This window comes from Strongylocentrotus purpuratus, unplaced genomic scaffold (genome assembly GCF_000002235.5).
Source record: "Strongylocentrotus purpuratus isolate Spur 01 unplaced genomic scaffold, Spur_5.0 spur5_scaffold_7, whole genome shotgun sequence".
In the NCBI taxonomy this organism is placed as follows: domain Eukaryota; kingdom Metazoa; phylum Echinodermata; class Echinoidea; order Camarodonta; family Strongylocentrotidae; genus Strongylocentrotus; species Strongylocentrotus purpuratus.
In genome coordinates this window covers 22,389,821-22,410,042 of record NW_022145613.1, presented here as the reverse complement: position 1 = coordinate 22,410,042, position 20,222 = coordinate 22,389,821, and the positions used below count along the sequence as shown (strand labels likewise).

The 20,222-nt window shown below is 38.0% G+C and overlaps 2 protein-coding genes across 2 annotated transcripts; one reads left to right on the top strand and one right to left on the bottom strand.

Moving 5' to 3' along the window:
• Window positions 1–160: 160 nt before the first annotated feature.
• LOC764368 (40S ribosomal protein S8) lies at window positions 161–14,536 on the bottom strand. Its single transcript, XM_030974251.1, has 6 exons — window positions 14,444–14,536; window positions 13,141–13,247; window positions 11,476–11,575; window positions 4,104–4,279; window positions 2,798–2,927; window positions 161–361 (listed from the first exon to the last, which is right to left on the bottom strand). Exons 1-6 carry the CDS (start codon window positions 14,445–14,447, stop codon window positions 252–254), a joined length of 627 nt encoding a protein of 208 aa, XP_030830111.1. The 5' UTR covers window positions 14,448–14,536; the 3' UTR covers window positions 161–251.
• LOC105440580 (zinc finger BED domain-containing protein 1-like) lies at window positions 4,668–10,815 on the top strand. Its single transcript, XM_011670898.2, has 3 exons — window positions 4,668–7,699; window positions 8,059–8,216; window positions 8,480–10,815. The coding sequence occupies exons 1-3, from the start codon at window positions 6,614–6,616 to the stop codon at window positions 9,018–9,020; spliced, it is 1,785 nt and encodes a 594-aa protein (XP_011669200.1). The 5' UTR covers window positions 4,668–6,613; the 3' UTR covers window positions 9,021–10,815.
• Window positions 14,537–20,222: the final 5,686 nt, after the last annotated feature.

Here is a 20,222-nt window from a genome sequence, read left to right as displayed (position 1 = left end):
TTGTCTTCATGAAACAATAAATAGCAGTGTATAATTTGAACTATAGAAAATGGGGTATTCAACATGCACAATCAACAGACTCCCATGAATCGCTCCATTCATTCAAAGTCTGGTGGCTACTTTCGACAAAATGGAAAATAAAACAAGAGAATACGGTGCATTTTATTTTTTATGTCATTTTTATTGATTTTTTTTGTTGTCGCCGCTTTTGCACTTTTTACACTACTCCCTCAGGAAGAAAGGCTTTGGATCTATTTGCCCTTCTTGGCACGCATCTTCCTCATGTAGAAGTCAAGCTCCTTTCCTTCCAGGATGTAGCCATCAGCACGTCCACATTGGCCAGGCCTTGAAGCAATGCATGCTGTGGACATACAACAAAAACAGAAGAAAAGAAAAACAAGTTCAGGATTGATCAACTAATTCACATTATAACAAGAACAGATTAGACTGGAAAAAAAGGGGGAAAAAACAACTAGATGGATCTTCGACTGCGTGTATTCCAAAATTATGCCCCGCCATAGAGCGATTTTACATTTACCAAAACAAAAGCAATTTTTAAAATTTAAGTTTGATTGTAATCCATTAACAGGTCCTCAGAATATCATGATTACAAGCTATCTTTCATATACATGTATGACCCTTTGAACTTTGACCTCATGACCCTAAAATATAATCAGTTTATTGGCTCTGTAAGATACATACATGTCTGTAGTTGATGATAATGCATTTACAAGCTATTTCGGCATACATGAGCATACATATTTACACGTATACATGTATGCACATTGAGATCACATTCGTAACAAAACTGCTTATAACTTGTTATTCTTTTTTCTTTCTAGATAAAATGACAATTTTGGACTACATCTAACATCATTCTTCAGGAAAAGGTAGCCTTAGAATAAACATGTCAAAGTCATTTTCAGATATCAGCACTATAGAGTGGTGAAGTGTGACGTCATCAAAAATAATATCCAAATGTCGAAAACCAATTGAATATATTAAGTATTGGCTGAGATATGACCATCTGAATAAATATACTCCCCATAGGAACTCAGTGTTATATGCTCTGGCTCCTAATGGTTAGGAGCCAGAGCATATAACACTGAGTTCCCATAGGACATATATTCATTCAGATGGTCATATCTCAGCCAATACTTTACATATTCAATTGGTTTTCGACATTTGGATATTATTTTTGATGTTCTTTCGGAATATGAAGAAAAAATCGAGAAATTCTCAAAATAGATTTTTATGACGTAACCCTGTAAGTTGGGGCTCTGATCGGATCGGAAGATCGGAGCGACACCCTCGCACCTATGATCGGTATCGGATCGGAAGATCGACAAAAAAAATCGGCCGATTTTTTTTTTTTTTAAAGAGAAGGTTGAGTTCTGGGAAGAGGTGAAAAATAATTTGTGAGCATTACTCATTCTTACTATGCAAGTGTGGAAGAACATCAGTTAAGACATGTTCCCTGAAAAGCATGGCTCTTCAAATGCCTTCATATTCTAAATATGCATGTAACATCGTAAAAATCGGGGGGCCGTTTTTTTACGCCACGTGTTCGTGTAGTCCCATATACATCTTTCTGTGCAAGTGTTTGTAACTTTACCAAGACTTGGCCAAATTTCTTATCATTTTGATGATTCCAGAACCTTGCAATACACACAAATTCTTATATGCTAGATGATCAACCTTTTCTGGTCGGTTCCACACCGTTTCTTTCACAATGCAATCGCATGACCAGAACTCAACTTCATCTTTAAATGACGAAAATTTTCAAGTTTGGGCTATCAGATTGCTCAAAAAAAATTAATGGCTGGAACTATTTTGTCATTTGGAGTTGTTGTAGACCATGTTTGTTGATATTTGGTGCCTTTTCATGACTTTGAAATTAGTAATATTGGTCTAAGAGCAGAGGCAAAACATGCGGGCCGCCATCTTGGATTATAATGTAGGTATATATTTTTTTTTAATGACGAAAATTCTCAAATTTTTGGCTATCAAATGCTTTAAAAAAATTCATGGCTGGGATTATTTTGTCATTTAGAGTTGTTGTAGACCATGTTTGTTGATATTTAGTGCCTTTTCATGACTTTGAAATTAATAATATTGGTCTAAGAACAGAGGCAAAACTTGTGGGCCGCCATCTTGGATTATAATGTAGATATGCATTATAATCCAAGATGACGGCCCGTATGTTTTGCCCCTGCTCTTAGACAAATATTATTAATTTCAAAGTCATGAAAAGGCACTAAATATCAACAAACATGGTCTACAACAACTCTAAATGACAAAATAATCCCAGCCATGAATTTTTTTGGGGGCATTTGATAGCCAAAAACTTGAAAATTTTGGTCATTAAAAAAAAAAATACCTACATTATAATCCAAGATGGCGGCCCTCATGTTTTGCCTCTGCTCTTAGACCAACATTATTAATTTCAAAGTCATGAAAAGGCAATAAATATCAACAAATATGGTCTACAACAACTCCAAATGACAAAATAATCCCAGCCATGATTTTTTTTTTGAGCATTTAATAGCCAAAAACTTGAAAATTTCAGCATTAAAAAAAAAAAAATTCTGCCAATTTTTTTTCTCTCGATCATTTCAATTGATCGGCGATCGGAAATTTTTTATCCGATCATCGGCGGCCGATCCGATGATCGTTTACAGGGTTATTATGACGTCACAGCTTCGGTACTCTATTCTAGCTGGAGTTTCTTGCCACACTGACTACAGGACTGGGGTTTTGTTGGGATGAATATTCACTTTTCAGCATAATGACTTACCAAGGAGACGACCGGTACCGAACTGTTCTTCAAGAGCCTGGGCAACCTTGGCAGTCTTCTTGCGCTCCTCGAACTTCTTGACAACTTTCTTGGAACCAGACACAGTCAAAGCCTTCTGCTCATCTTCGGTCTATTCAGGAAAATAAATGCTTGATTATTAGATTGAATATCATAAACAAAGAAAATGCATGACATATCATCTGCGATTTGGATGTACAAAAAAAATTCCCCCTAGGAAAGCATTACTTTTGCAAGAAAAAAGTTCTTGAAAACAACTTTAGCATCACAAGCAGCATTAGCGAACACAGCAGTCAGTGTAACTATGACTTTGTCTCCAATAGGCTGATCCAATGTCAAAACGACAACCAACCAGTCAGAAAGACTAAATTCAACATCATTCTGCAATTTATCACAAAACATGCCTACTTGAGCATCAATGAGCTCTTTTTATGTAATGTATTGGCTATGTATGGTTCTACACTCTTTTTTATTGCATGGTCCAGACAGACAATTTTGCAGGTCTGTACACATGGGCCAAAAGGGCATGTCTGTGCACTAGGTGCTTCTATGTAAAGCCCACCGCACACTCTACGATCAGACTATGATCCGATTTTGGAAGAATTTGCAATAGCATTTGATACAAACATTGAAACATGTAAAATGACTATATCATGACTATTCATGAGAGAGGATCTAAATAATCATATGAATGAGAAAATCAAATTTCAACGGATTTCATGCTTTTTTGGAAGAGAAAAAGCTAAATAGGCTTAGAATCGTAGTGACATCAGACTAGTAGTGTGATTGTCTACGATTTGAAGTGGGTTCAACTTTTATTCTGACTAGAAGAGTTAAATGCACTAAGATTCCGGTTTAAGTATTCTCATCATTATTTAGAAGCTAAATCTTTTGTCACCAACTATTTTTCAGGCCTGTGATTGGTTAAATTTAGTCAGCGCTGACTAAATTGTCGCTCTCTTTGATTTCTACAAAAGAGAGATATTCTCAGACATATATTCTAGCAAAAATTTAAACCAGATGCTGGGCTTGAGTTGTTTAAAATCAGGTTTAACAAAGGACTTTAGACAGAGCTCTATGGTTTACCTTCACATGATCTTAGGCCTCGGGTCGAGATAAACTGTAATAAGTAGAATACAGACCTTTGTGATTTACACAATTTTAAAGGTTTTTTTTTCAGCTGCCACTCAACTTTACAGAGCTGCTTTGCTCTCCAATATCATGAATTTTGATTTCTTTCCGAAACGGAGGGTACAATTACTATATTTCTTTTGAAGGGAAAACTCACCAGCTTAGCTCCCTTCTTCCTGGCAAGAGGCAGGGCATAGTGAGCCTCATACCACTGACGGAATGGTGTGGAGTCGATCTGAACGATGGCATTCTTCACCAGAGTCTTGGTACGCACCAACTCGTTGTTGCTGGCATTGTACACAACATCGATGATACGGGTCTTGCGGGTAGTGTCTGAGGGTGGAGCGTAAAGCAGAAGGGACAATTAATACATAATTATAGATTCTTATTAATAATGAACAACTAATTCTTAGTTGGAATGCAGTCAGTAAAGTTTAATTGTCTTCATGTGGGTTAAACCCATCAGAAAGACTAATCATAAGCATCATTCTGCAATATGTGAGACTCAAAGATTGCTACAGTGGAACCTCATTATAAAAAGCTCTAATAAAACAATGTATAACAAGTAGTGCTGTAACCAAACGTTTAACCGTCCGGTATCCGACCGCCCATGGCGGATTCCGGTTTGAATTTGACGGTTTCGTTTACCCGATTTTTTTTTTTTTTTTTTTTTTTTTTTTTTTTTTTTTTTTTTAAATTTGTGTTTTTATTGGAAAATCAAAAGAAATCACAATATTTACAAATAATTTACACATTTAGAAACAAAATCACAAAACAAAAACGGAGACTTAACTGTCGGGCATGCATTGGAACATTGACTAGGTTTCACTTTGTTTATGAATCTAATAAATCAAGTTTTGCCGACATTATAGTCATCATAAGTCAGCCCCGACTTGTGATGTTGAATTGTAGAGCAACACAATCAACTGAGAAGTTGACCCGTAAAACTATTAAGTGCCCAGCCTAAAAATAAAACAGTTCAATCAAAAGCCTCTAAATTGTAAAAATAACTCTGGCTTCACGTGACCGCGCAACGCATCGAAAGTCCCAACCATTAAACGAGGTCAATGAGACAATGACCCCAGCTCATGCCCCAGTTTTTCTTGCGCAATATTACAACAAATTTGGCGAGGCCGGGTGAAATACATAGTCTGTACTTTCAGTCACTGATAATGCGTAACCGTCCCAAACTCCATAGACTCCAAATCACATTTTAATTTTTAAAGTTACTTACAAATTATGTACAACTTTGCAAGATAACTACGAAAAGCGTGATTATGGTATTTATTGAAGAATCATATTCAAGAATGAATCAATAAACCCAGGCAAAATGTTGAGTTTCAATAAAGTTTTGAAGTTTATGTTTGTGTTTGTCTATGATTTATACTTAACTTGAGTTACGTTCATATTTTGTAAACAGCTACGTTACTGGTGTGTTAATCTGTCATGTGGAATTATCTAGTGACTAGAAATAACCCGGATCAGTAATTTTATTGAAATTGGGATCTAGGGGAAGCCTTTCTTATTTTCATCATTGATCAATTTCTAAGTCCTAATTACTAAATAAAGGGTGCATGGACGGATAATACACCGCCGAACTGTTTTTAATTCATTAACTTGTCGACAGACAAGTCGCAGACGACAGTATCTCTTCATAGTTTATTTGAGTGCCGTTGTTCTTGTGTTTTCACTGGCGGCCTTTTTTTAGAAGTTCGTCGGAAAATAAACTTAGAGAAGAATACGTTTCCGATTAGAATCTATAAATCAGCCGAGTGTCGATTTTTGTTTAAAAAACTGCCGATGATTATTTTGGCGGTTGTTTTTTTTCGGACGTCATTTCGTAATTTTCGTTCAAGAGTATATATCAATTTTAATGTATTAAACAAAATGATTAATGATGTAACTGTTAACTGAAGTTAGGAGTTTGAGATAACCCAGGGTATTTCGCCAGCTGATTTTGGAAGGGGGTAATCCTTTTTTGTTTAATAATATTGTAAGTCAAGTTTACTCCTGAAACAATTCTTTCATTTAATTCCGATTGTCAATAAAGAATCTAACATTCAGCCGAGTGTCGATTTTTGTTTAAAAAAACTGCCGATTGTTTTGGCGGTTGTTTGTTTTGGACGTCATTTCGTCCAAGCGTACATATTAATTTATTAAACATAATGATTAATGATGTAGCTTTTAACTGAAATTAGGAGTTTGAGATAACCCAGGAAATTTCGCCAGCTGATTTTGGAAGAGGGTAATCCTTTTTTGTTTAATAATATTGTTAGTCAAGTTTACTCCTGAAACAATTCTTTCATTTAATTCCGATTGTCAATAAAGAATCTAACATTCAGCCGAGTGTCGAGTTTTGTTTTAAAAAATGCCGATGATTGTTTTGGCATTTTTTTTTTGGACGTCATATCGTCCAAGCGTATATATTAATTTATTAAACATATTGATTAATGATGTAGCTTTTAACTGGAATTAGGAGTTTGAGATAACCCAGAAAATTTCGCCGGCTGATTTTCGAAGGGGGTAATCCTTTTTTGTAAAATAAATATTGTTTATAAGTCAAGTTTACTCCTGAAACTACCTATCACTATCATCCTTTCGTTTGCGTTCGTCCACGACGGTTATAATTATATCTTTCTCGCCTTCGAATTCGAATATTACGTCAAGATGCCAAGCAAAGTTTGGCGCGTGTTTACGAAAGTTTCGTCGACTACCGTGAAATGCACTATTTGCGATCGTGTGCTGGGCTATAAGGGAGGGTCGACCGGAGCTATGTTAAATCACATGAAGACTCATCCCAACTCCATTGAAGATGACAGACAGCCGAGACTTTCATCATTCAACCGACAATGTAACCCGGATAGAGCACAGCGAATTTCTAATCTCATCGCCGATATGATCGCAAAGGATGGACTGCCCATCAACTTTGTTGAGGGCGAGGGGTTTCGAGCACTCATGCACGACGTCGAACCAGACTTCACAATCCCTAGCCGACAAACTGTGATGAGAATTCTTGAACTAAAGTTTCTAGAGCAGAAGACTAAAATTAAGCACTGGATGAGCGGATGTGAACACATCGCAATAACGACCGACTGCTGGACAAGCTTGGGCCAGGAAGGATTTATGACCGTGACCGCACACGGCATCGATAAGGAATGGATCAAGAGAAGTTTCGTTCTCAACACCAGCCCTGTGGCGAGCCTCGACGACAACGATGAGGACAACGATCCCCCACTCCCACAGCGGCATACTTCCCAAGCGCTAAAGTCGCAACTCAGAGAAGTTGCTCAAACCTGGGAGATAAACAATAAAGTGTGTGGGGTTGTGCACGACAACGCAGCCAACGTCAGGGTGATTGGCGAGGCCGTGGGAGCACCGGACGTTCCTTGCACAGCTCATACCCTCCAACTCTGTGTGAATGCTGGCTTGAACTCGAACGGCCAGTTACAAAGAGTCATTGGAGCCGTGAGTCGCTTGGTAGGGCACTTCAAACACTCTGTGGTGGCATCACAAGCTCTAACTGCCAAGCAAGACCAGCATAACTTGCCAAAACATCGCCTAATCCAATCTGTCAAAACGAGATGGAATTCGGTGTACGATATGTTTGCTCGAGTTACGGAACAGCGCTGGGCCATCACAAGCGTTCTGAGCGATGAACGTTTGACGCTTCATCGTGATGCGACAACCCTGCAACTCAAGGACGAGCACTGGTCTATCGTCGACAACATGGGGAAAACACTGGAACCTTTTTTGGTAAGTACAATTGAAATTATTTTCATTAAATATATTTTAATTATCTTACAATTTTCTATTCAATTTCACAAATAAGAAATAATTAGAATGCATCAATCATATGCAATGAAATTTCAATTAACCATTCTACTGTAAATAACCATTTTTCATTAACGATTTTATCGTATTTTTTAATATGTTAATTAATATAATATACATAAATATATTTGCTCGTAAGTATGAATTTATGAACAATTTGCAAAGATGCAAACTTGAAAAAAGAAAAACTGACATTATTGCATTGGATTTGTAAGTTGTAAGTTTGTAACTAGTGGCTAGGTCTAGCTGTAACCATTGCATTGTCTTTTTTCACTTAATAGGTAGCAACAAAGGTACTTTCCAGCGAAGAACATCCAACGGCATCAACAGTCCTTCCAATGATCACGGGACTACTTGACAACTTCCTCATCGTGGAGGAAACCGATAGCGGAATAGTCCGACAGTTCAAGGAAACAACATCAGAGCAATTGAAGAGAAGGTACCGATTATATTAAACAAAACGCAAATGCTTCATTTAATTAAAGAAAGAGAAAAAAGAGACACTATCTCATTGGAAAAATTAACAACTTATTCGATTTTTAATATCAATTGTAAAAAAAAAAAAAAAAAAACTTGTATAAAATGTTGCTATCGCAAATAAAATGACAGCACTAGACTTTTAAAAAAAGCAACAACAACATATATAATGCTGATGCTCAAATATTACATTTCTAATTCATAAATTTTTCGTTTCATCCTTAGGTTCCATATCAAATCCGCTCGAGAGCGAGACGAGGATGTCGAGATAGAAGATGTATCGGCTTTGCATCTTGCTTCAGCATTGGATCCCCGCTACTCAAACCTCACTTATCTACCACGCGCCATGAGAAACGTCGTAAAGAACAAGCTGAATGAGCTTATCCCAGAAAGAGATGACGAAGAACAGAACGCTGATGTCGAGCAACCATCAACGTCGCTTGATTTCCTTATTACGGGAAGGAGGTTTACAGCTCCGCAACAACAGCGTGACAGTGTGGAAGAAATTCATACATTCTTTGATCTGCCCGTGGTCCCCTCTACTGCTGACGCAGTTGCGTGGTGGAAAGCGAACGAAGCGTCATTTCCTCTCCTCGGCAATGTCGCAAAGAGGTTTCTAACAATACCGGCAACATCTGTCCCATCCGAGAGGGTGTTCTCCACTGCGGGCAATATAGTCACCAAGAAACGGAGCTGCCTTTTGGCCGAGAATGTGAATATGCTGATATTTCTCAAACATAACGCAAAGTCTATCCCTCTGATCTGAGAAAGGACTTAAATTGATGATGTTATTTCATAAACTACATGCTCTTTATTACTCTTGTAGTATACTTCTCAACGATAAAGATGACATCACTTTGTTATTGTTAATTTGTTACAGACTTATTCCTCACTTACCCTTTTATCCCCGTTCGTACGATATGATTCTAGTTTCTGTTATAAATAATTAAAATATGTTATTTTATGACTTATCTTTCAAAGTCTGAATATACGCTATTCATCTAAAATGTTTGAAATTTGTTGAGTTTTTTCATGGTGATGTCATTTTTAGGCAATGAGATATCACCGAATGAACAAGTTAAATTTTTGAAGTACAAACTAAAATCGATTATTATCAAAATAAACTATTAGAATCAAGGTCACAAGTTTTCACAACGCTAGTTTATTAAGCCAACACAAACTTAACTGCTGAGCGCAGATCTCTAAATGTTCTTTCGTAATAATTATTATGCTCGGTATTTGTTATATTTCATTTTCTTGCCACATTTGCAAAAAGGGGGTAGACAACTAGGCATGTTATAATTTATAATCCTTGCCTAACACGTAGTATTGGGATAATTGTATCAAAACATAATGCGCCTGTAAATAGCCTGTACTGTTGTGTGTCGAACTGTCGATTTGTTTTATTTCTTTGTCAAAGATAAATAGCCCAAACTCTGAAGTTTGGCATTTTAATCTTTGAAATGTGCGTGCTTGACTAGTCTTGTCTCCCTGTCAGTATATTTCTTGTTACCGTAATTCAATGAATAGGAGACGATTGCCATATTTAAAATTGTTAACTTTAGAGAGTTAGACACAAGGCTTATGAAAATGATGATCCATGTACTGACCTCCGAAGTCCGAATTTCAAAGTCAAAAAAAGTTATAGCATCAGCGAGGGGTCGGGGTATGGTAAATGTGTTTTCTTCGAATCACATGTCAACATCTCGCTGTTTTATATTTGGAAGGAAAACATAGGAACTTAGGAAGCACGTGAATGCCCAACTCATTTACATATGCCTTGTGTCAGCTGCTGAAGTTGAATTAACAAGCAGTGATATGATTGGCTAGTCGATGTATGGATAATGTCCGCGCACACAATGCATGGAGTTTTGCGAGGGAGATCGAGAGAGAGAGAGAGAGATAGTGCAGTGATGATTAGAGCATGATTGGTCATGAATAATGATAAGTTGGTGCTGATTGTGAGCGATGATTGGTCGCTTACATGAGACACGATGCAGACAGCGCGGGCATGGTGCGAGAGAGAGAGAGAGAGATGTGTGCATGAGGGTACCGGGTCGGTGACGGGTCATAAAAATAAACATGATTCAGTAATATTCTTTGAAACCGCGCGCGGTGTCTAGATATTTACAAACTGAACAAGAAATAACAACCAAGTGATAAGCAGTAGTATTCAGCTTAGATTTCAGCTGGATATTTAAAAAATGAACAAGAAATGACAACCAAGTGATAAGCAGTAGTATCTGGCTTAGATTTCAGCTGGATATTTACAAACTGAACAAGAAATGACAACCAGTGATAAGTAGTAGAATTCAGCTGTCAGGGGCGGTTTAATATTTACAAACAGAGCAGCAATAACATCGCACCGCACCGATGAGTGATTGAGTGCAATGAATGACCTAGAAACTTGATACCTGGCGTGTGCTGGGTGCGTGATATACTACTATTCTTTTTTAATCAGCGGCGACCCTGGCAAAAGTGAATAATTTTCGTTTAACCGAAAACCGTCCGGTTTTGACTGGCGGTTAAACGGAATTGGAGATATCCGTGATGTTACAGCACTAATAACAAGGTGATTTTACTGGTCCTGCTCTTTATATTCTTTTGTTTTTTAGCCTCATATTACAAAATCATTTCCATGGTCCTAAGGACATTGTTTTAACGCGTTTCCACTATGAATACATGAAACCAGAATACATTCAAAGACCAAGTTGGGTTCTGGTCATGCGATTGCATTGTGAAAGAAACAGTGTGGAATTGATCAGAAAAAGTTGATCATGTAACATTTATGCATTGGTGTCATACTAAGAGGTTCTCGAATCTTCAAATTTTAAAGAAATTTGGCTCAGTCTTGGTAAAAGTAACAAGCACCTGTACACAGAAAGATGTATATGGGCCTACACAGACATGTGGCAAAACAATGTGGTACTCATTTTTAAAACTGTTACATGTCATTTTTAGAATATGAAGAGCCATGCTTTTCAGTGAACATTTTGTTCTGATGTTTTTCCAAACTTGCATAATAAACAATGAAAATGGTCACAAATTAATTTTCACCTATCCCCAGAACTCCACCTTTTCTGTCAGTGAGAGAAACCAACCAGGTATTTGAACTACTAAAAAGATCAAACATTCTACTGATGAAATGAAATGAAATACACAGGAATGTCATTATTCTGGGAGGTACATGTAGAAGGCTACTTCTAAGTTTACTTTCTTACGTTCTGATCCCCATGAGAAGTTTCCATTGTCTAGACGCAGAGCACGGCGTTTGATGTTTCCTCCCATGCATCGAACAAGATGGATCCTCTTGGCCCCAAGCTGTCATTAAAAAAATAAAAATGAAAATAAAAGGTTTATTATATTTTACCAATTTCAATAATCCCATTATTATCGATGACACATAAACCAACTACTTGGCGTATTTCTTTATTTAGGCAACAATCAAAATATATTACCTCACTAATAGTATATTATGGCCTATGGGCAATTTTAATTCAGAAATCTCAAAGAAGCTTTCCTTGGTGAACAATAACAGAACGATTGAATGTTGAATAATATGGACTTCGGTAATTAAATAATAAACTGATAACGGGGAGATTGCAGTCAGTGTAACTATGACAAGATAAAAATCCACATAGCTGATGTATGTCAAAACGACAATCAGCCTGTCAACAATTGAAAAAAATTGACATCATTCTGCATCTCCCCTTTCCTTGCCTTACAGTAAACCAGTGGACTGGTACATGTAACTGAATCACAAGTAAAAATAAAAAATAAAAAAAATCATTTTAAACAGAATTGTCTCTTCATATTTTTTAAGAAAACTGAGAATTAATAATAATAAATAATAATATTTAATTTTTATATAGCACTTAATACAAATGTCTCTAAGCGCTTTACAAATAAACTATTACCCCAGTCATTGAATTCTTTGGGGTATTAAATTTGCTTCTTTTTTTATCATTATTAATGCTGTTTTTTTTTTTACCAGCTACTTATTTACTTTATTTAAAGAGTAGAGTAAAGGAGCCGGTTTTCGGCCACTTAAGACAAAATCCTATTTTTTGGACCCTTTACTTCCTATTTATTATCATTTCTTGTTCAAATCATGAAGCAAATATTATTATTATTTAAACAAAAAAAGAATCCCAGAAAAAAATCACGAATTGCCATGACAATATTCATTTCAATTTTCACTGTTTTGGAGCCGGTTATCGACCTAGCGAGTCAGTTTACGACTGCATGTACAAAGTCCATAGGAAGCGCGCACGCGCGCCGTTCATTTCCGCGCTGATCTATAGCACAAGCGGGCGGAGCAGGTATCCCACGCCGGAGCTCCCCGGTGCTCGCTTGTCGAAAACTAGCACTGCGGTGATCGGAAATTGGAATCTGAATTAGATGGACATATCGTGTGTCCGTCGCGGGGTTCGGCTGCATTGATTTAATACATGCGATGAGATACTTTTGAGCTTGCGACTAGCACAAAATCGGGCTCTAAATCTGAAAAATACTTGAAATAAAGCTCATTTTATGGTACCCATATTTCTTACAGACCATGTAAGATACTCGATTTTTCAGATTTGGGTAGCGCAGCGGGACCGCCGATTACATCGCTAAAATGTGATATTTTAGGATATATTTTCCATTGCAAATGTGGTTCTTTAGTGACTCTGGCATGGTATGGTATGTGTGGGATATGTGTTATGCTATTATGCGATGTATTTTAAAGGGATTTTATCATGCATCCAACGAATCAGCCGAAAACTGGAGCTGGTCGATTACCCCCTCCTTTACTCTAGTTTGAGCTTATCAAGTGATATCTCACATTTTTCCTTCCTGAAATTCAGCTACTGTAAGCATTAGCAGTTATTGATAGTCATTACCTTGGTGAGTGCAGGTGGGCGACCCAGCTCAAACTTTCGCTTCATGCGAATGGGAGGGCATCTTCCTCCCGTCTTTCGTCTTTTGTGCCACCTATCACGTGAGATACCTGCAATGAAAGTGGAAAATAGTTTGCATCTTATACCACATCCACTTAATAATATGTTCTATCACTCCCATAGTCCAGTCAATATCCATTCTTGAAAGAAAAAAAGTTTCAAGTTTCAAGTTTCAAGTTTATTTATCTTTCTTTCATAACACACATTACAAATATGACATGAATATAAAAGAGTGAACAGAATATGGCGTTACAATAGAAAGATGAGGTGACCTTGGTTGAAAGCAAGGCTTGTGGATTTAAGGTCCCTCATGAGTAGATCTAGTGAGAAAAAGAAATTCTTTGGCGCACTTGCAATGCGAAAAACAGATTCATCACAGACTTAGTTTGAGCATCGACAACGCATGTAGACTCTATCCGTAGTTTTACTTTTAAGGCACGCTTTGTCTGCGTCGACAAGGATAATGAATATCCTCGCAGAATCCTTTTTTTGGATCGCCCAAGTGCCGATCAAAAATATGAAACGTCTTTAAGAATGCAGACGCTCCTTATTTTAAAGGACGCATCCGTCCGCATTTACGAAGATGATCCTTATTCTCAGACCAGCGCCCTTTCTGTTCAGCTTTTGTTAAATTATTGACCAATTTTAAAGGGCCTTGTACGTTGTAAGTTGTAAGAGTACCAAGTAGACCTAACTTAGGCGGCGGTAGGCCCTTGATCTAGATTTTGGAAGAGGCTTCTCTTTTTTTCCCCGATGAGCGACCACAATCAGCAAGCCGCTAGCAGAGTAGACTCTAGGCTAGTCTAACTTAGGTCTAGGCCTACTCCATTTTTTCACTTTTACTTTCTATGAGGTCAAGTTAATGCACATTTGCAGTAACTTGTGTTTTCTCGTTGAATTTATTAAGTAGACTATTACTAGCATAGGTCTAGGTCTAGGTTGAACTATTCCAGACCTAGGGTATCATAAAACTTGTGATTTGTGCGACGGAGAAATTGGACGGTATTGAATTACGATGCGAAACGTACATACATGTAGTTAACGCATATGGTGTTTTACATCTACGGTACATTCACACGTATTTTGAACTAAATTTCTCAGTTATCAAAGAGAAGAATTCAAACAGAACTTAACTAAAATGTAAAGTCATTGTTTTATTTGTATGCATTCCCACTTAGAATTCTGATAATTACACGAAACAGCTGATGTATTAGGATTATTTTCAGAGTAATCTTTTTTATCGTACCCATTTTGAACGGCTAGAGGTGTAAGAGGAAGTTGGAGGGCAGCGCAAAGGCATTGTGGGATAGATAAACTGCGTGTAACGCAACGATGTTATCAGTGAAGTTGTGTTTGAGAGCATGCAGTGGCGTAAAGATTACAAAAAAACCTGAGGGGGGGGGGGGGGGGGGGGGGGGGGGGGGGGGGGGGGGAGAAAAAAATCCGCATCACCACCAGGCGGCATAATGGGCATTTTTTATCAGGGATTATTTCAATGTTTGTTTCTCTCTGTATATGGTCCAAGATACTGCTTAAGCACCATACATTGCAGTTGGGTGTGATGGGCAGCAGTGGCGGATCCAGGGGGGGGGGGGGGCCGCGGGGGGCCCGGGCTCCCCCCCCCCCCCTTGAGAAAAAAATCATGCAAAATCACGCGATTTTTACCTTTTTGGGGGTTGGGCCCCCCCCCCTGGCGTTCAAGGGGGGGGGGGGGTGCAAATTTTAAAATTTTCGAGGACCAAAAAAAAAAAATTGTGCTTACTACCCCCCCCCCCCCCCCCCCCCCCCCCCACTGAGCGACTTTTCAGCTGGCTTAGTCGTTGTGATTTTTTTTTGGGAATCCAAAAAAAAAAAAAAAAAAAAATGTCCGCTTACCCCCCCCCCCCCCCCCCCCCCCCCCCCCCCCCCCCCTGAGCGACTTTTCGGCCGGCGCGATTTTCAAATTTTCGGGCGCAAAAAAAAAAAAAAAAAAGTTGGGCCCCCTCCCCTAAGAAATCCTGGATCCGCGCCTGATGGGCAGACCAATTTGCGAGCGAGCAAAAAAGTTTAAGATTTGTGAGTACGCAGTGTGGAAAAAATACATCTTAGAAAGATTGGGAAAAAACACAATTCTGATGGGGTTTTGAGCACAATCTGGACATGACAGACTGAAAATATATTTAATAAGAAACATAATTATATCAACCCTAAATGCGTAGCAAGCGAGCTTTGGGCGAAATTATTGAAACAAACTGCTCTTGAGTTGCTATGAATTACGAGCACTTATGATGAAAGCCCCCCCCCCCCCCCATTAGTAAGCCATACAATTTTCCTGTGAGAAAATTTCACATATACTTTTATGGAAGAAATTGACAACTAATCAGAGGCAGCGCTCCAGGAAGGGGGTTAGGGTGCACGTACTACCCCCACTGTTTTGGTACCCCCCAAAGTGCCCCTTTTTACCTTGAAAATGCCCCCTTTTTTCCCTTTGTGATAAGTGCCCCTTCCCCTCCTATTTTGTACCCATTTCCCTTTCTATTAAGTGCCCCTTATTTCGTGATAAGTGTCCTAATTTTTTTTTCTTCGATAAGTGCCCCTTTCCCCTAATTCTCGTAAATGTCCCTTTTTCACCCGTGGTTAATGCCTCTTTCATGATCTGAGAGGTACCTTTTTTCTTTATAATAAGTTTTTAATTCTCATAAGTGCCCCATTTGCATTTCTGGTGAGTGTGTCTTTTCGGGTGCGAGAAGTGCCCCATTTTAACCTTTGAAAATTGCCATTCTTACTTTGACACCTGCACCTTCTTTTGTCTAATGCCTGTTTTTTCCCCTCCTGATAAGTGCCCCTTTACCTTTCTCCACAACACGCACCCCTCATTTAAAGCCACTTAGAGCCCAGTTTTTCTTTATTTTCAACAAAAGATCGTTCGCTACGCTCGCTTGCATTAATAGTTAATATAATATATTACTGAATACTTTTAAAAGGGCTTTTCAGTCTTGAATTATTTTATTGTGCTTCAAGTAAAAAAATAATTAGTGCGCAGGCCACTTATAGTCAGTTGCCTATAATTATTACCACCTATCCTACAACGCCTTCTTATACCCTGATTGTTGAGGTGACCGGGCCTGTCAAATTTATATATCCTGCATTTATTTAGGCCACATCTAAAGTCAGTCTCATATGGTGATGTCAAGAGGGTTTAAATTCGAGGGAACAAAAACACAAAACAAAACATATTATAACACGATGCTTCTCTCCCTATCACATATGGTAAGTTTAATCATGGTTCATGATTTAACCAAGATTTTGCGCCCCGAATATACAATAAATTGCATAAAATAGCAATTTCATAGATTCAGCTTTCAGGGCATTTAGTTGCATAGGTAAAATGTCCGCCTTTAACCCCCCCCCCCCACTCCGTGAACGGAGGGATACCATGCGTGTTACCAAAATGTTCGGTAAAGGGGTACTTTTCACGCACCAAAGTCCGGCTCGTAGTACACAAAAATCCGGCCCGTATTGACTTTACAAACCGGACTTAGGGGGGTGTTTTCAAAAGGAGGGAATATGCATATGCGTACCCTAAATAACACCGAGTGGGTGGTGGGGGGGGGGGGGGGGCGGGCCTTTAACAATCATAGCTTCGTATATTTTTTTAAAATCCCGAATAGTAATAGCGTTTTTAATCATGGGCCTATCTCGGTAGGGGTTAACTCTTACAAAATTTTACTGGTAAATTTTATTGGAAATTGCGTTTGAATGAATTCAATATAAAAATTACACCGGTAAAATAACATTTCACGGTGCCATAATTTCTTGACCCAAGCATTTTTAGCTCATAAGTTTGGGCATGGATTGTTTGTCCCCTGAACGCCAAAATTATTTCTGAAACATCCCTTTCACTTTCTGCTTTACTGATGACGGAATATATTATTTTTTATACAGGGGTTGAATAGAATCATAATTGCGAAATTCAGCTTTAGGATAAATATGTTATTTAATATTTTATTGAGGGAAATAAACTTTTCTGATTGTTTTGGTACAGAGCAAGATGGAGGGGAGCTCGCAGTATTAGATACGTCACAGAGTTGCAAATAATGGGTTTGATTCCTCGCAAACTAAAAAATTCATAACTTTCTTATTTTAATCGGAATTTGCTCTAACTTTTACTGACCCGTTGCTCTCATTTTATTAAAACCAACTTAATGTCGGGATGGACTATTTCTCCTTTATTCACTTTTCGTATTTCACATATGTCAACGAAATATTGGGTCCCTTAAAGGGACTTAGTAACATTGTTCAGAGGAGAGAAAATGGTGCTAAGGTAGTGACTTCAATGCTAGATGTACAATTAAAGATAATCTGAATGTTTAAGTGAAAACGGACCATTATTAACGATAGAAATTGGGGAAAATGATCTGATCGATTCCTTAATTCTCCTAAATTTATTATTACAATTAAATTACATTTTAGGTGAATGTAAATCGTCACAAAGCACTGAATCGGCTTTACATACCATTCCAGACATTTCAGTGTTGAAAGATTTTTATAGCCTGTCTTATGTCTTATTTTTATGGAAAAACGGTTGAAAAAATTCAAAAGTGGTTGGGAGAATTTACTATTAATCACTGTTAGATTTGGTTCAGATGAACATATTGGAAGCAAATGTTATTTTAGAATATTCTATGATCGTTAATTGTCGAGGTTCAAAGTGATAAAATTGTAAATAATGTATAGGCCTATTATCACTGGTCGGGTGAAAACTCTTTGTGATGTATAGCTCCCTCTCAAAACTTATATTACTTTAGCTTTAAATATGTTTCTTGACTTCAATCGACTGATTTGCTATTCCCGTTTAGAAATTATGTATCAGAACTACATTATTCTAAGATTTTCATTATAGCAGCTACCATGGAGTGGCCTTAGGCGCTATTTGAAATATTTGAAATTTACCGGGAGCACCGGTAAATTTTGACTATTCATTTTGCTCGAAAGCAGATATGTTTTAGGGGCTAATTTCTCTAGTGCTTATAATACATCCACAGGGATCGACATTTTAAAGAATGACTATCTATCCAATTTTCAAAATTTCCCAAAATTTTGCATTACACTATTATAGATCAGATAAAGCGTGTTCTAGCTTGTAAAGTACTTAAAACATGACAACGTGATAACGCGATTACGTGAAGCAGTCCATGCTCTAACGTAGGCCTATAAACAAAAAATAACCACCATAAAATATATTTTTTTTGAAAAATGGCACGAGGGTTGTAAAACAGAAGGCATCTGTTGAAAGAACTCCGTGTTCCATGCACGTTTACCAGATTAATGTAGTGACCTCGAGGGGCATATCTAACTACCCATGTGGGCATGTGCTCGGCCATTAAATAGGAAATTAAACCAAAAAACACAAGCTGTATTAAAACATACCGTGTAAAGCAAATGGAAACAAATTAAAAACATATATTAAGGCAGTTCAGAATATTTGAAGGTGCGATCAATCAAACACAAATTGGCAACAAAAGTGACGTATTTTGCGAAGGCGCCTCACATATTTTCAATCATACGTTCACCCTAAATATACTATTGCATGTTTTTGTTTTTATACAACCCTGTATGTAACAAAGATATTTTGTCATCAATAACTTAAAAATGAACTTTAATGAAAGTTTCTGTAACGAATTGGAGATGAGCTCTAAAAGTATGTCACAGTGTGTTATCAGTTTTAGTTAATTTCACATGTGACAACTTCAAAAATTCATAACTTTCCTATTTTTGATCAATTTCACTAAATGTTATCACTGCCTGGGTTGGATTTGAACACACGACACGATCCTTGGTTTGAAAGGCATGTAGGCCTATATTATATGATGTACAGTATATATAATGATATTACATGTATATTATCATGGTGAAAAGTAATTATACAGAATCAATATGCACATTTATCACTTTGTTTTAGTGTGATTTCCCCCAAAACAACCAATATGCGGTTGTTTACAGAAACGTGGACAAATATATGCCCCCTCGATCGTCATTGCTCCGTCTAACTGAAATATTTATGTCCATGGTAGATCACACTGATTCATTAACAAAAAAAAATCATGCATGGTGACATGTTGAAAGTTGATAGGTTCAAACAGTATTGTGTATCAACTATCTCAGTCTATCTCTTTCTGCTTTATCTCATTCCCCTCCCCCCCCCCCCCCCCCCTCGCACGCGCGCTCTCTCTCTCTCCCTCTCTCTTTCTCTCACGTATATGTGCGCTGGCCGCCAGACAAAATTAGCAGTTTCGAAGAATTTGTTGGCCTAATATTCGGGGAAAAACTAATCTGAGGAAGCCAAGGTTTAAACTTGACGTACATTTTAGGTATTATGCTCCCTGAGTAACCTGGAAACGGTGCTTGCGTGCATGGTTAGCTTGAACATTTCGATCATGCCTATTACTAATAATCAGCTCTCTCCTGTTAGTCTGCAGGTACAGACTCGACTCATGCTCTGTCAGTCTCTGGCTGTGCCAGCCTATATTGGGTGCAGTGTAGTTCAGACCAGGGTCCATGCACTATAAAACAAGAGAGCCGATAAGGGTCTGTGCATGTAAAATACATATATTCTATGTTCGCTCCTCAAAATGATCATGGATCCATGAACTGTATAGTTGCACATAATTATACTGATATATTAACAAACATGCAGGGGCGCACGCAGAATTTGTTCAAGGGGGGGGGGGGGGGGGTTAAAATGTGAAAATCGCGCCGCTGAATAAGCGAGGGGGGGGGGGGGTCATCCAAAACACACACACATAAACAAAATTGAGGGGGTTCGACCCCCTACCCCCCCCCCCCCCCCCCCTCTGTGTACGCGCCTGCATACATGCATACAGGTATCCTATACATACATGTATGCGATAAATTGATGGAGCACGGCCTTCCAAAGCTTCCATTCGTCACATACACAGTAACTAGTAATCCGAATCCTACGATATGCAATATAGTTCAGAATTTTTGATGGCTGAATTTGTATGACTTAACATTTATTTATAATT